Here is a 17,703-nt window from a genome sequence, read left to right as displayed (position 1 = left end):
GAATTATTACCGATGTGGGTTTCAGAAGCCATTCTCTTAGGGGCTTTGTAGACTGGATACTATAGCTGCTAAACCAAGCAGTGACACTACTACCATTTTCCTCATCAATATATTTACTTAACATAAGAATTTCGCCTTCGCTAGCCCTCAGATAATATTTATTATAGTTGATAAATATGTAGTCGCCCCTACACTAGTCAAACAGTAAGCGTTTTGTGTGGTTAGCCTAGGAAATGGTGATGTTGATTTAAATATAAAATCTTATTGATGGATAACTGAGTAGAGTGAGGAGTATTTTAAGGTGTGTATGAGATCGATCCTTACAAGTTTACAAATGTGTTCTGACATTAAAGTGAACATTTCAAAATAACATATCTGGCATATCATGATGCTGATTATCAATAAGTCGTGTTAATGCTAAAAATGTTTTTGTTAAAAACAAGAAAAGACAAGAACCTTTGTTGTTGTGCGGTCAAAAACAAGAACAGACAAGAACCTTTGTGGTTGTGCGGTCTGGGATCGTGGTGTTGAAATATGAAGACTATGAGGTGAATGTGAGCTACAAATGATATTGCCAAACATTAGAATTAAGATAAGTGTTAACGACAAAAACCCGCTCCACGGACGCTTATCTCTGTAAACCTCAAAACGCATCCATCTTTTTATCCAAATCATTTCTTATCACACAAATATTAATTGAATATTAGAACTGCTGTTTCCCTTTGTTTCATCCTCGCACTATTAGTCACATAGAGATCATTGTTTCTTCTGTTACTTGTACCAATTACACACAAATGTACACATAGACGCACAGAACATATCCATACTAATGATCTCTGCGCATATTTACGATGCTTGTGTGTTGGTGCACATCTAATTTGCCCCCAGTGACATTTGCCCCCAGCTACAGATGCGTGTAACTCATTCTTCACGTAGCCAGCAAAGGCAGGGTTGTTCACACATCATCCCGGAGTCACGACAACCAACACTGCATCTCTGTTCCCAACTTCTCCATCCAATCACCACAACAGCACGAAACCGGAAAGATTCAGACTCAATGGAGCCCTCAAAAACATACAAGGGCAACCGTCACTTACAGATGACTGATGATTCTGCTTTGCTGTCCATCGTCATGGTACAGCCGGGCACAAAGGAATAAGATATAGAAGGTTAGTCAGTCGTACGTCTGCTTAAAATGTGAGCGTTTATTCAACGCCGGATAATAGTAACCCCACAGTACCACAACTGTGGCATTTAAGTAGTAAATTCCCGTTCATCGCGATCACGCTCACTTGACACCACTCCAGCCAGCGTCCCTCTACGGATTAATCCACCTTAGCCTTTCTAACGCACAATATCTCTCTAGGCAGCCATCCTCTGAAGAATTAATGAATTGCTTTTATATATTGATGTCGGTACAACATAACATGACTCCATACCGTCAGTTCCAGATAAATATACATTAGGTTGATCTGAAATGTGTTCCCAACTGATATTAATTATTCATGCCAGTAACGACAGGCTAGGCGCTGCGGACGAGTAAAGAGAAGATACCAAAGTGGCAAGACGAAACGGACATGAAGGATATACGATCTATTGCCACGCTTATCGTCCTTATTATCTCGTTCAAGTATGGAGGTAAGACTCGAACTCAAAACGTTTCTTTAATGCGATACTTCAATTGTAATCCGCTAGAAATTGCACTGGACATCTTTTTAAAATCAGTCCCTTTTCCATGCTACCATTCAAAAACATTGACTATCAAAATTTGAGAATTGTACTTCTATGAGCATTTTTTCGTGTCAGAATAATGTAAGAAGTAATGTATTTGTCAATAAGTAATGGTTTTCATTTTGAGCTGATATTATTTGGGAAAAACTGTATAATAGTCCTGGATTTACAAATGATTATTCCATTCACCACGTGTGTAGGAATTGTTGTGTAAACGTTGTAAATGGTTTTATGCTGTTAACATCCAACAGTGTGATAGTAACCGTTCTGGGGGTATCTTAGTTCTGGTACTTTCATTTATTTACCACTTAATCAATGTCAGACATCTTAAAGTGAAGATTGCCTCGTTTGATATATACAGGTTTGTTTTGAAACATACACGTTATCAGTTCTATTCTTATCTTATATATTTTATTAATTCAATCTTCCCTATTAAGAGGTTGATCAGATTGATAAAATTCCGAAGCTGCCTATTACCACAATGTCACGCGCCAATTTCGATTTTAAGAGTTTAATAAAAATGTACGTCAATACTTTCAAAACAGTTTCTCATTGCATTCAGAGCGTTTACTTTCGTAATTATATTTTATTGATATGCTCCCAGTAGGATCATGATCTCTCTCTATATATATGGGATGTCCACGGGGACTTCGTTAACGTTAGAACAGTTCACATTGCATTGGGAAGTCAGTTCACAATATATTCAGTACAAGAATCAGTTTCACAATGGGTATATAATTGGTTGTGCTGGAATTGAATAGACTGGACTCGTTTGGAATAGTATTGAATAACTATTCGTTTCGACTTTATTGTTATCAAGATGAACTAGACACTGCTTGATTACTTCTGGACAATTTCTGGACAAATATTGTTTTTCACTGAACTTTGATAGCTATTGCATGTTATTGACAAATATTTAGGTCATGGATTAAAAACTATTATGAAGGTATTGTGAAGAAAATAGACATATTACCCATACCATTGCAACGAAACGGCATACCATTACAACTTGAAATCCTCTGCAGAATTAATGCAGAATTAATGCGTTGCTTTTATATACTTATGTTGATACAATATAACATGATTCCATTCCATCAGTTCAGATCGAGATAAATATACATTAGGTTGATTTGAAATGTGTTCCCAACTGATATTAATTATTCATGCCAGTAACAACAGGCTAGGCGCTGCGGACGAGTAAAGAGAAGATACCAAAGTGGCAAGACGAAACGGACATGAAGGATATACGTTACGATATACGATGGTTGTGCTGGAATTGAATAGATAGGACTCGTTTGGAAAAGTATTGAATAACTATTCGTTTCGACTTTATTGTTATCAAGATGAACTAGACACTGCTTGATTACTTCTGGACAATTTAGAATATTGTTTTTCACTTAACTTTGATAGCTATTGCATGTTATTGACAAATATTTAGGTCATGGATTAAAAACTATTATGAAAGTATTGTGAAGAAAATAGACATATTACCCATACCATTGCAACGAAACGGCATACCATTACAGCTTGAAATCAGCTTTATTAAGAAAAGTGATAATATATAAATGACAAAAATAAAATTATCATGAGGATGAGCTTATGAATCACTATCTCACCCTAAAAAAACGCATAAGATTTCTTGCGTTAAGTAAACAACAATTATTTCATGTCATGTCAATGGTAGAAAGGTGCAAATTCACATGTCTATAGACACTGGAACAATTCCCTCTATCAGTCCGTAATCGGACACATATGACGTGCAAGGATTTCGTTTATGTTGAGCTTTGATCGGATCTTTATGTACTGGATATCGCACCCACACCATGACACTGTCCCCACCGAATATGTCGACATGTCGAATGCAAGTTGGGGCAAAACGTTAATTTCTTCCACAGTAAACGCTCTGTCTTCCAACTTGTTTCTAGTTTCTAAGGTTCCAGTGTAGGACTTTACGACAACATCTCAAGCGAATGACCATATTTAAGTCTCGCAAAACAGGGGCGACAACTGGCCTTCTTGGTCGAATTATTTTATTATTTATTATTAAAGGATATTCATATAGCGCACATATCCCATTCTTTTCCCACGGAGGTTACTTGTCATATCTTCCGACGAACCTCTGTTCTAATACGGCCATATTTCGCGGTTCTCATAAAATCCCCTAGCGGCAAAAAATGGCAGCAGATTTGTCAGAACTCGTCAGATGCAAGCAATGTGGAGCAACAAATACGACATGACTGAGTTCTGTCTAGAAGAAACATTTGAGTATCGAGCTCGGGAAAAGGTTCTAGTTTTCACGATGCATCCGGAAATTACTGAGATCTTGCGAACGATCACTTTTGAAACAAGGTCGCTGATTGCCTCCAATTACGAGTCTTGAACACTCGCACCATGAAAGGGTCGTATTAGAACAAAGGTTACGTAGGAGGATGTGAAAAGTAACCTCTGTTAGAAGAGAATGCACATATCCATGCATATAGTGCTTGCTCAAGGCCCTGGTATATGGTTCCCTCGACCATTGGATGTCAGTCTCAACGTCACATCGTATTATCAGTCTCAGCTCCCTGTGGAGTATGCAACTCTTGCTGCCACTAGGGGCACCGAGTTTTATTGTGGCACTCTCATCCTAACGAGGTACCCAATTCACAGCTGGGTGGACTAGGACACATAGTCACAGTACTTTGTCCAAGTTTACTGCACGTTGCAGTACCCGCTACTAGGCGTATGCACATATTCGTGGAGCCATCATCTGGTCATACACCAACGGATTCGTGGGTTGTTTTAATTGCACAGGGTTGTGTAGTGTACACTTCACACTATCGATTTCTGACAGTTTGGGCAGAAATTCTTCTCAAAACAGGGATACGTTGTGCACGGCTGTGGCCGAGACGATGACGCAAGAGAGCAGCCAGGAAGTAGCCAGGTAGTAGTGGGCTTGGGTTGTAACTCTTGAATGGTGGATCCTTGGCAGGCCATGGGCGGAAATGCTTTTCTGGAAACGATGTCAAATGTTGAAAGATCAGGCAAATGCAGACTCCCCAGTTTCAGTGCGGCCAGCGGGGATGTTTTAATTGGCGGCACTCAATCGAGGCATGATGATATACAAATGATGACAAAATTAAACACAGCCTTTTCCTTTTCATTGTGATCGATACCGCACGTTTATCTGCTCACGTTTATTTTGCTTGCATGTTTCCTTGGTGACATTTTGGCGAATGTTTCTTCAAACGCTCTTAAAACAATGGAAAGGGTTAAAATTGCCGCGTTTTTCCCCTAAAGACGTTTACAATTACAAAAAGATGACGTTCCAGACAGAAACAGTATATTTCAATTGGTATTGCTTGCGACACATGATATCCGATATTCTCCAAAGCACCTGTGAGTTTCGTTTTTGTAGAGTGAACTATTTGCTAAATTACCCCCAAAATGTTATCTGTGAAAGTAAGTTTTGTCATACCTAATCTGTAAATAATCGAGTCTGGACCAGACAACCCAGTTGTCAACAACATGAGCATCGATCTGCGCAATTGGGAACCGATGACATGTGTCAACCAAGTTAGCGAGCCTGACCACCCGACCCCGTTAGACGGCTCTTACAATCATAGTCGCCTTTTATGGCAAGAGTGGATTGCTGAAGGCCTATTCTACTCCGGACCTTCACGGGTTGAACATTCAACAAACAATATGTGTTTTCCAAGGACCCAATCCCATAAGCGTTCGTAGCTCTACGTCATTGATACAGTATAAAGTTACCTTGGGTCGTAACGTTAAGAACGCAGTGTGGATCTCGTGAAGTTTTAATTTGTAATTACCAACCCGTCCTTTCACATGTCCCAGAAGAAAATATAGAATATGTACAGTGGAAGCTCTCCAAACCGGCATCTGTCCATTCCGGTAAACTGTCAACAACGGCATAAAATCTCATTATCATTTGTTTCTTTTACATTTATCATCAGCTCTCCAATACGGCACATTATATAGAATGGATTATTTCTTCAGTCCCGATGAGTGCCGGTTTAGACAGCTTCCACTGTATGTTAATTTGATAACGTTTGTTTTAAATTTCCAACTTCTTATTACAGTTACGAAGTCTGCAGAAGATGTGCACCGGCTACTGAACACTTTGTTCAACAACTACAGTGTTCTTGTGAGGCCCTCTTACGATCAGGACAGGCCAACGCATGTGGATGTTGTGTTTAGTATGATGCAGATGGAACATCTGGTACGTTGGTACCGTATTAATGTGGAACATCACAACATTTGTATTATTATCCACACGCACTTGCATTTATTAAGAGTAGTTGAATATCCTTAATGGACAACGAATATAATATAAGTAGCACTGAAGATGCCTTGAAGCATGTTGTCAATTATGGACCTTATGCTGGGTATTAAATGCATATGCCTCTTTGAGATAGACCTGTCAGTGGCTTTCCAGTCAAAAATATTTACAAGCGTTACTATATTATGTCAGGAAGGAAAACAATATATGGATGAAGAACTTCTTTACTGTTAAGAGAGCCACGTTTCGGTTCTAACGTCGTTATCAGAATGAGGATAGAGAAGCATAAATGCACGTTAAGGGAGATGTATCCAAGAGGATTAGGACGGGAGACACGGTCCCAACACATGGCCTTTGAAAAAAGCTTTAACAAGTGCAGCCTGCAGTATACATAAGGGGATAGTGGAGCCCGTAGCATACATAAATGGGGATTACAGATGATGAGGATCTTTGATGAGTTGATGGTATGCGGGTGATATGTAACATAACCTTGGTCACGAATGACTGACGGCTGGAGTCTTTCCTCTGTTTCCTGAGTTTGAACTCTTTCATGTTGATGGTTTGGGTAGTGACGCTTTCCCACTGAATACCGAGGTCGGGATTGTCTTTGATGTGATCCGATAGGGCTGATTTGGAGTCAAGGTCTGATGCCCCGAGATTGATGTTTCGTCTACATAGGCCTATACACAGTCGCATGGGCGTGGTATTTTGTTACTTGTGATTTTTTATTTCTGGCTGGTTGGTGGTTTGCAAGTCACTTTGATGGTGATGCTGTTGTATCTCTAAACACCTATATATCTATACTGAACATAAATTGTTAGGTATATATGTAAATTCTGAAATTCTGACTACCGATCCATGTATAAATTGACACACTGATAAAATATCAGTCATAAAAATACCAATATCCCTAACTTATTTTGTTTAGTATATATGTCTATATTGGCCCTATTTTTTCAAGGGTCTCTGGTCTTTGTGGAAGACAGTTGCATGACAATAAACCTGCGACAGATTCCGTCAAGGACAATTACTGTAATCTCAACGGTTTTGAATTTTGGTGCGTCTATGAAGATATGTGTGCATGGCTAGGAGACCATGAAGTACCAAGATTAATAGAAATGTTAATAGTTAAATGGTTAATGTGTCTCACTAATGTCATATTTGCTAGAAAAGACAAGGCAGTGATACGCTTAGAGACATTTGAATGACGTTCTCACAGTGGAACATGCTTTAATAGACGAGGCAGGCCGGCTGCTCAAACAGACCTGAACCACATTTTATGTGATGCCTACAAAACACTATTTTCGTTGCTTGGAAACCGTAAAGGGAGCGTTGAAATGTACCACAATGCTTTATTTTATAGAGCACAATCAAGCAGATGTTAATATCAGTTTGAAATTGAGGTGTATATTACTGTGTTCAGATGCATGTGATAATGACGAACCATCAGAACACCGATATTAAATTCTGGTACTGGTCGATACATCCAGTTGTACAGGCTTGCCTTTATCGCAATACATTTAAATGACATGTGATGCCGTGCTTGTGCGGTGTGGCGAATGGTCATATCAGAGGAGGTATAATCAGACACGTATTTTTTCACCTGATTCATTTTGAGCAGCCACTGCGTATTGTTAGTGAACACTCGGCACAAGCATCATCGTCAGACTGACTTTCCCCTGTCAATGCCTTCCCAGAAAAGAAATATACTTGAGTCATTTGCAAATATAACTAGGCACCTAAATGTTCGTTGAAGAATACTGAACACAGATTTACAATTGAAACGGACACGGATGTATTTTCGTAAAGTCAACGAGAAAACGAGAAAATGATAAGGCTGTGTAAAAGCAACAAATACTATTCATACCCGGTATGTCTCTTTCCACGAGGGACTCACACTACTGGAATATACGAATGTTTCGTGGATGAATACAGTGTTATATTAGGATGTATGACAAAATGGCTCTTAATTCTTGATGGTCAATATCGGCCCACAGGTTTGATATTGGGATAAAACGGGTTAAAACTGCCATATAATTATCTACTCTTCTCCCACCTATCCCACTTCAGTCGGTAATCTGCAGCACGTGAGTGAGTGAGTGAGGTTTACCTCGCACTCAACAATATTCCAGCTATATGGTGGCAGTCTGTAATTAATCGGGCCTGGACCAGACAACCACTAATCAACAGCATGAGCATCGATCTGCGTAACTGGGAACCGATGACATGCGTCAATCAAGTCAGCGAGTCTGACCACCCGATCCCGTTAGTCGCCTCTTACAACAAGGCGTTTACAACAAGGTGTGTGAGATATGATCATATGGGCACTTCACCGTACAGTTTAAATGTTATATGTTTTATGATTATTTCTTGCAGGACATGAAAACAGAAACAATGAAGTCGCTGGGATTTTTCACCATTGTGAGTAGGATTTTAATACATTCCCTTTTCCTTAACATGAATCTTAAACACTAACGAGTTATATGGATCAGTGTCTTGACATGACACTTACCAATACGCACTTAAGAAGTTGCGGTATAGACCCAGACAAATTATACATATATGTCTATAATTCAGCACTATAGCAATTATGTTTCTAGTTCTAGTTATCATGTAATCTATTCAGCAAGGGCTTTCTTAAATAAGTAAACGTGAGTGAGTGAGTTTAGTTTTACGCCGCACTCAGCAGTATTCCAGCTATATGGCGTTCTTTAATTAATCGAGTCTGGACCAGACAATCCAGTGATCAACAGCATGAGTATCATTCTCTTCCCACAGAGGTTACGTAGGAAGATATGACAAGTAACCAGTGTGGGAAGAGAATGCATGAGTATCGATCGGCGCTATTGGGAACCGATGACATGTGTCCACCAAGTCAGCGAGTCTGACCACGCGATCCTGTTAGTCGCCTCTTACGACAAGCATAGTCGCTTTTTATGGCAAGCATTGGTTGCTGAAGGCCTATTCTACCCCGGACCTTCACGGGTCTAATACACAATAGTAACATAGTGTATGTAATATATATGTATCAACATTTTTCCTCTCAGACCTGGAAGGATGAGTTTATGGTGTGGAAACCCGAGGACTATGGGTTTGTTAAATACATCACTGTCACCGAAAACATGATATGGACTCCAGATTATGTTATTGACAATGAGTAAGTAGCTGTGGTATTGTGGTTTTGGTTTTACTGATTTATGAGTATTTTGAAACTCAATTAACATCAGCAACATTAAAATATAGTGAAACATTGTACCCATAAAGCAAAACTGTCGACAAGTTCAGTTATGAACAAGTACTTCTTAACAGAGAGGAGAGAAAGAATAACTGATTTGAAACCTTTGGGTTCCACCTAGAGCCCGAGATATAAGCTTCAAAGAATGCTCAAACTATGCAAGTGCACTTTACCACTGAGAGAACGAAAACCGAGACGAACTTTACCTTTCCAAATGGCCAAATCTGCTTGCAACCAGCTAGTAACAATGGGCCCCATATTTTCAACATTTCACGTACCAATGGTAATTTGTGTTATCAAGGACAAAGACAACAAGGACAGGTTCGCAAGACTAATTGCCTTTCTTGAATACACAATGCTATTTACACTATAAAGGTATACACAAACTTCGTCATTTTAACTACTACTACCTCCATTTTGGTTACGATAGTTGAGAGGGGCAGACAGCTTACATTGTGAGCTGGTAATTGAGTAAATAAATTTTAATAGTGTGGGTTCTAATCCTGGATGGGTCTCCTCCTCAAATGTTCAAGAATCGTAACTTTAATGACAAAGTCACGATATTTCTTAAATTATGTCGATGTGACTTCAAACGTTAAATCACTTACTCAATCACTCTTACATGAATAATTTATACGAAACATGATGTTTGGTGTTACAGTGTTCGTGTGAAGAAGCGTTTTGGAGACGGCAGAAACTTGGTGATTATCAAATCTAACGGCACTGTGATTTGGGAGCCAGGGTACGTGTCTTCAACCACCTGCAACATCGACATCACATACTTTCCCTTCGACACACAAGTATGCTCCATCGACATCATTACGTGGATGACGACACATTTGTACCAACGTACGACTTCGACAAAGGGTGCTCGTCTGGATTTGTACACTGAAAGTGGAGAGTTTCAAATGATAGAGGCGTGGGTCAATTCAACGTTGCATGAAGTGACTTGTTTGAACAATGAGATGCTTCAGGGTTTACAATTCGTTTTTGTTCTGAAACGGAGGACAACTTTCTACTGGTTGTGTCTGGTGTCACCGATCCTAGTATTTCCCTTGTTGAGTCCGCTGAGTTTCCTGGTTCCTGCAGACAGCGGGGAGAAGACCACACTGGCCATCACATCTCTACTGTCAGTCTTTGTATTCATGTCGGCCATCTATGAAACGTTGCCAAAGCTTTCCAACACTGTCTCGCTATTTGGTACGTAAATTTAGTATGGTCTATCTGAATGTATTATAAAAAATACGTACTGGCTTTTGGGTAGATTTCCACAGGTGTCCAGAACGTTCACTTCAGTCAAGATGTTTCAACGAAACACTTACTGTCAGCGGTCTGTGCACATTTGTAAGTGAGTGAGTGAGTTTAGTTTTACGCCATACCCAGCAATATTCCAGCTTTATGGCGGCGGTCTTTAAATATTTGAGTTTGGGCTAGACAATCCGGTGATCAACAACATGAGCATGGATCTGCGCAATTGGGAACCGATGACATGTGTCAACCAAGTCAGTGAGCCTGACCACCCAATTCTGTTAGACGCCTCTTACGACAAGCATAGTCGCTTTTAATGGCAAGCATGGATTGCTGAAGACCTGTTCTACCCCGGACCTTCACGGGTCGCTCACATCTGTAATTCATACTAGTAGTTTGTTGGGTATGCACTCTTAGGGGCGATGGCGTACGATCCGAGTCTCATTCCCTACATGGGCACAATGTGTGGAGTCCATTTCTCGTGTACCCTGGGTGATATTTCTGGTATATACTCTTAAAAAAAGTAAGGGATCTTCATTTTTTCCGATTAAGAATATTTAGAAGGTTTATCGAAGTCAATCAATGTTGATATGATATTATTGAATGTTTTGAGAGTGCATCATCATTTGCACTTCCTTACAACCATAGGTAATTGGAATGTAGTCGCTTTTTAAAGATGATTAGTGTATGGCACGTAATTTGTCATTATAAAACAAAAGACTAGAGACAAACACTAACAAATGTGTGATGCAAGATGGGTGTCAAACTTAAAGTGATTCCTCGACGTCAAAATCAAGAATGGGACCCCATGCACATGTATGGGGCTACTGCGTGATGCACCTGCATGTCATGCGCTGTGTTTAGGGGTGGTAATAGAGGGAAATGGTGGCACGTTAATAAGATAACGCCGTTAACTCACAGAAATAATGGTCTGCCATGTCTGCTTTGAACCTTTTAACTATTGTTATCTGAAACGAATCCACGTAGGTTGTGGTCATTGAAACTGTTTCAGAGAGAAGGATGACGTATTTATAAACTGCATATATTATATATATATATATGTTTTGGTTTCAGTGTTACTGGCATCCTTACAAAGCTTTATCAGCTTCCTCAGTGTGGTATGCAATGTCCTCATTTTGAGCATACACCGGCTCGGACCAGAACACCGCGTTCCCAAATGGTTGACAATGCTTGCAGCCAAACATAAGGACTTACCACCTGAAATGATGAACCATGTTAGAAGTAATGAGGAATGCGAGTTGTTCAACAAAGGTGATAGGAGTACCAAAGGTGAAAGCATGCCCGTTACCTGGCCCGTTGTTGCTACATTTCTAAACAAAATATGTTCTGTTGTTTTTCTATGTGCCGTGACACTTGTGACTCTAATATTTGGCTCAATGATGTTTTCATAGTTGTGATGAATGTAATGTTATTTTACGTCGTTCTTGATTGACACTCTGACCACTTTTAAGAGTTACTGACATTTGAGAACTATTAGAATAGTTTTTGCATTTGTAAATATGTTAAGGAACACATTAATTCGGTTTGATGTTGGATCACATACCTTTATATTATGAACGTGATTGCTGGTTTAATATTCCTCACAAATCCAGGAAGTATGCGGGTTAATTGAGAAAGCTCAGCCGATTGTTGATTGCATTCAATGGAATGCCTAATCTTTCCAGTTGTATGGCACGCTCAGTTGTTTCTTTATTGGAACAAACTGAATCATTAGTGCTTGGGAGTCTTTGTTGAAGTGTGGATCTTCAGCTTACATGTTGATATGTTTCATTTATTATCCACCGTGTGTTCGCTTAAAGCATTGTATTACATGAAACGTTGTTACATGTACTCATGCATATTCACGCGCCCACACACTTGCTGATAAAATAGATAGATACTGTCAGTGCATGCTTAGTTAATCTATTCTGCGGGGATCTCTCTATCGAGTTTCTGTCATGGTAAACTTGTATGTAATTCTCTTGTGTGTATGTTCATTTTCTGGGTATGAATGCTGGTGAAAACGTCTCATGCAAAATTTATGTTTAGTATGTCCATCCTGTTCCCTGATTGACCATTGTTTGTGGATAGCCTGGCTGACATTGTTTATGAGACGACTGGCTGTCATGCCCAAGTGTTTTATTTAGGCGGTACTGGTAGTTATAGCTATCTAACGCTGTTCCCCTGTTTCTCACTCCCCATTTCCATTAATTATATAAGGACAATACCAGGGAGACTTTAACAAAACACGGTCCTAAAGTATGGATGATTGTTGACAAATGATGCTTCTGTCACTGATGGTTTCCATGAACAATTCAGCATGATGGTACAGTAGGATGTAATAATACAATAGGTTAGCCAGTCTTGAATGTAGTCATCAGTCAGATGCTTTGGATCAATAAATCAAATATAGCACGCTTTCAAATTTCACTGCGAGAGTTTGTCACAGATGTTTGTTTGAGAGTCCTTTGTAGATGCACCCAATATTGAAGGTATAGGTCCACAGGCAGTAAATGATCAGAATTTTGATAGTATTTAGTACTATTCGCATGGCATGCATCAACCCAGTCAATGATCTTAATCACCGCTGTTAGTAGACGAACTAGATTTCAATACAAAACCGTTACAACTGTATATATCAAAATATGCTTGCTGAAAATCTGCTCGATATAAAAATGAGATTGGTATTATACTCGTAGAAAATATACTTCGTCAAAGAACTATGAGGGTGTGAAATCAGTTCTGTAAGGTTTGTATTTCGAAAGATTTTCTACATCTTTCCTCATTCTGATTCACTCATGGCAAAGACATATATATATATATACCTAATCGTAAAGTGAATTGGTATGAACAAGAGATGGTGTCATAAACGCTGTCATTGTGATCAGGCCATGTACGCTCAGTTTTAAGGGAAAAAACCAAACACTGTATTTACTTTATGCTTCCACGATGATGTCATGTCTGTGTCTCCACTGGGTAAAACTTCAGCTGACTTTGTATCGACAGTCTTCAAATTAGCAGGCCTCTTTTCGTATTTGATACACGGAAATATAAACATTTGAAACCCGATAGTGATATTGGTTCAAAATGAATTTCAAGGCATCACATATTTAAGAAGAAAGAAAACACATAGGTAATTTGCATATGTAGGTAATTTGCATATTCTAATAGACGTGATACATATAAAAGTCAGCATTCAAGACGACCTTGCTAGTGGAATGCTTCCATATATTGGGCAAATAGGTGAAAAGTCCAAACATTAGGCATTTGTAATCAGCTATCCCACATGTGATTATCAGCATGATCCCAAAATAAGTACTTTGGTTAATTTCCCCCTTGGGTTTAACCATCCAGTCACAACAGCATGGGCTAACGATTACATTAACGCTGGAGAATGTAAAGGCAAGACAACGTGTTGGTTGGGAGCTTGTTTGAAAATGAGAATCGTTTTTTTTTATATACGATACAAACTGAAAAAAAACCCAATTATGCTTAGACCGATGTCATATATTTGAAGTGTTCCTATATATAGTGAAATAACAATAAATCGTCGTGGTTTACCGCTCAGTGAAGACGCCAGCCTTCCAGCATTATCGGTGCTGAAGCGCTTGATGGCGGCTTGTTCGGGATTTAATGAGCGCTTCAGAAGGGTAAAATTGTCAAGGAGAGATCAATCAGGGTTTCAATTTCAGGCGTCCTCGATTCTCACTGTCTCCCTCTATGTCACATTATATACTCGACCCGTGAAGGTCCGGGGTAGAATAGGCCTTCAGCAAGCCATGTTTGCCATAAAAGGCGACCATGCATGTCGTAAGAGGCAACTAACGGGATCGGGTGGTTAGGCTTACTGACGTGGTTGACACATGTCATCGGTTCACATTTGCGCAGATCGATGTTCATGATGTTGATCACTGGCGTGTCTGGTCCAGACTCGATTATTTACCGACCTCTGCCATATAGCTGGAATATTGCTGAGTGCGGCGTAAAAATAAACTAACTCAATTTAGGGCGACGGGAGAAACTTAGTTGTTGAGGCGGAGTAGCTTCCCTTTCACCGCGTTTGTCCTGCACTGCAAGTTGTGTGAAGCTTGGCGTGTTGGTTCTCTTTTGAGTTTCCCTTATATCACCAGATCATCTCGATGCTTTATGGTACATTAAAACATTGAAGAAGGACGGGGTTGGAAGGCAAATACGTGATTCTGATTGTACCGCCCACAGTTGCAAATAACAGTTATCTCCTTCTGATCAAACCACGAGATTTAAACGTCCGCTTCACTACGTATAGTTTCATACTTTTGAAGCTCAGGTCTTAGTTCGCACATCATTTTTAATGTCGTTTCCGAAATGGAAAAACATGTTTTGAATGGGCGAGTGAATCTGGGGGCAGATATCAGAATTAGGCTTAACACATTGCACCCATTACTGCATTCAACGTGACAAGTGAACGCTTAAACTCCACCACCCAAACAAAACATGATCGAATAATTTTGATGACAAACACATTAGTGTACACATATTTACATATGATATGCTCAATCATCATCACCATCATCATCATCATCATCATCATCATCATCATCATCATCATCATCATCATCATCCAGAAACCAGCTAACCCGAACCTACGTCAATATCGTTATGCTTTGACCATCATTTACATAGTTGAAGCATCTTTACTTTTGTATTAAGTGATATCGTTGACCTCAGATTTCCTCAGTTACAATACATCTTTCAGTTATAACTGGACGCCTTGCAAGAGTATGCAGTAAAGTCGGGTTTGGATTTGCCTTCAAGTACCCAGGTTTGTAAAAGGCGACTAACGAATCGGTTGGCCAGGCTGGCTGTCTTGGTTGACACTTGCCACTGTATAGATCTATGCTCATGCTATTCACCACTGGAGCGTGTGGTCCAGACTTGATTACCTGTAGCCATATAGCGGGAATATTGCAGAGCGGGCGTAAAGCGAGACTCAGTCAAACAATCAAATCTCACTAGACTAGGAATGTAACTAGATAAACCAATGGCTGATCAAGTGATAAAATTGATCCATGTCATTGAACTGAGGATAAGCAGTTTCTTTAGTAATCCATCAAATGATCTTTTACTCCTGAAGATTTCCAAGAGCAGCCCTGGTTCGCAAATCTCAAACCACAACTTGGCTTTACCCTGTTTGTACAGTTGATCTGCATAGGATTTACCGTTATTGTTAAACACGTTCCCTGTTATCGAATGGTGGTAAAAGAGAAATGCTATAATTAATAAAAACGACTTTGGAAGTAAACGTTACACCGGATGAGCTAGGTGAATGACTGATTTTAATCACACAGTGCTAATGAAATATCTATCAAACTCGCTGATAGACGGTGAGTGAGGTTTAGTGGAACCACTTGTAACTAATGAACAAATTTATTTGTAACATTAGAAATTCTTCAAGTGAATTTCAATTCAAAATTAGCACAGTTTTCTTTAAATGTCAGTATCCCAAGCTGGAAAAAAGCCAGCTTGAAAGTTTTCTGATATGTCCCAGTTTCAGGAGGATAATTAGGAGATAAACAAAATCAGAGACACGAAATTATAACAGGTCTAAATTTGATATAAAACGTTTGTATTAGAGCTATTATAAGTTTGTTATATACCTCTGATTTTCCAACACAATACGTTTATCTCCATTCTACCATACCCGCATTATTCAAATTTTAAACAAATATATAATGTTTTGGAAAATCAGAGGTATATAACGTGATTATATACCTCTGAATGACGTTGATTAACCAATCACAATCTAGTGTTTACTGAAGTCATGGTAGAATACAGCGGTAACGCCTTTGCCCAACACCCCAAAGATTCGGGTTCAATGCCAAATTGGTGTATTATTTGTGAGTGTGAGTAGGCAAGAACCACAATTTTCTTTCAAGGAATATCTTGTAAAAGTCGATGTAAGATAGGGCTGTATAACATATGCATGTTTATAAATGACTGGAAAACAGCTTTCGTTTGATGTCTTTCATTTGAAGCTACTTGGATAGTTTTAAATATCAGTATACACTCACTCACTCACTCAGGACACAATATTAATGACGGTGTTCTATGGAATGTTTAAATGGTGCGAGACGTTTACCACTGATATGGTGATATGTTAGAGACATGCAGTAGAAATTTAATAACCCGCGTAGATCCGGGTTGGCATTGGTCTTCAACAGTTCATGGTTGTCATATACGGCGACAAACTGGATCGGGAGGATCAGACGTCTTGACTTAGTTGACACATGTCATCGTATCGCAGTTGCGTACATCGACCCGCATGTCGCTGATAACTGGATTGTCTGGTCCTGACTCAATCATTCATAGAACGTTAAACAACCCAAACAATCCAACAACATAAAACATAATATTATCAAAAATCATGATCATCTGCTTGACGCGTTATCATGGACCGACAATGGTAGGTCTGATCCAGATTCGATAATGTGGAACCCGTGAAGATCCGGGGTAGAATAGGTCTGCTTTTCACAAAAGGCGACTATGCTTATTGTGAGAGGCAGAGAGCAGAGGCAGGCTCGCTGACTTGGTTGACACATGTTATCGGTTCACAATTGTGCAGATCGATGTTCATGTTGTTGATCACTGGATTGTCTGGATTGATTTGATGTTCATGCTGTTGATGATCGGATTTTCTGGTCCAGACTGCACCACCGCTCTACAGATGGAATGTTGCTGAGTAAATTTAACAGCACGCACTCAGTCATTCGATAATACGGTAACTAGAAAACATTAAATTTTGCAATACTGCGGCGTTATACAATATTCACTCACCTATACCCGGGTTTCGTATTCTCACCGAAAATGCTACCTTTGCTCCTGTCAAACGAGACAAATGCTATCAGCAATGTCTTGGAAGACTCCAATATACTCAAGATCAGGCCATTCGTATTGTGACCAAGCCCCAAGATAACAACAAGACACATATTCCCTTGTTCAAGGCGATGAACAATACCCATCAAATAGAATAATTGAATACAACGTTCATAATAGCAAATGCATTCTTGTTACAGTACCGTCATTGGAGTCTGTAGCTGCAGTTGTTTGTGGTTGGTATCATCTTCACTTACACGCCTTCCTTTCTAAGTCAGCAACCGAGTACCGGAGTAATTTTCTCCATGGAAACTATTTGAAATAATTAGATTCTTTAACTGGAAACCCTCCATAC

At 39.4% G+C, this 17,703-nt stretch overlaps 1 protein-coding gene across 1 annotated transcript; it reads left to right on the top strand.

The window, feature by feature from the left end:
* Positions 1-1,537: 1,537 nt before the first annotated feature.
* Positions 1,538-12,400, top strand: LOC137258397 (neuronal acetylcholine receptor subunit alpha-3-like). The gene is made up of 6 exons (XM_067796066.1): positions 1,538-1,638; positions 5,814-5,953; positions 8,390-8,434; positions 9,061-9,170; positions 9,910-10,448; positions 11,571-12,400. The coding sequence occupies exons 1-6, from the start codon at positions 1,578-1,580 to the stop codon at positions 11,906-11,908; spliced, it is 1,233 nt and encodes a 410-aa protein (XP_067652167.1). The 5' UTR covers positions 1,538-1,577; the 3' UTR covers positions 11,909-12,400.
* The last annotated feature ends 5,303 nt before the right edge of the window (positions 12,401-17,703 follow it).

This window comes from Haliotis asinina, chromosome 12 (assembly GCF_037392515.1).
Source record: "Haliotis asinina isolate JCU_RB_2024 chromosome 12, JCU_Hal_asi_v2, whole genome shotgun sequence".
In the NCBI taxonomy this organism is placed as follows: Eukaryota; Metazoa; Mollusca; class Gastropoda; order Lepetellida; family Haliotidae; genus Haliotis; species Haliotis asinina.
The sequence above is the reverse complement of the archived record's forward strand: the minus strand, read 5'-3'. Positions and strand labels throughout refer to the sequence as shown.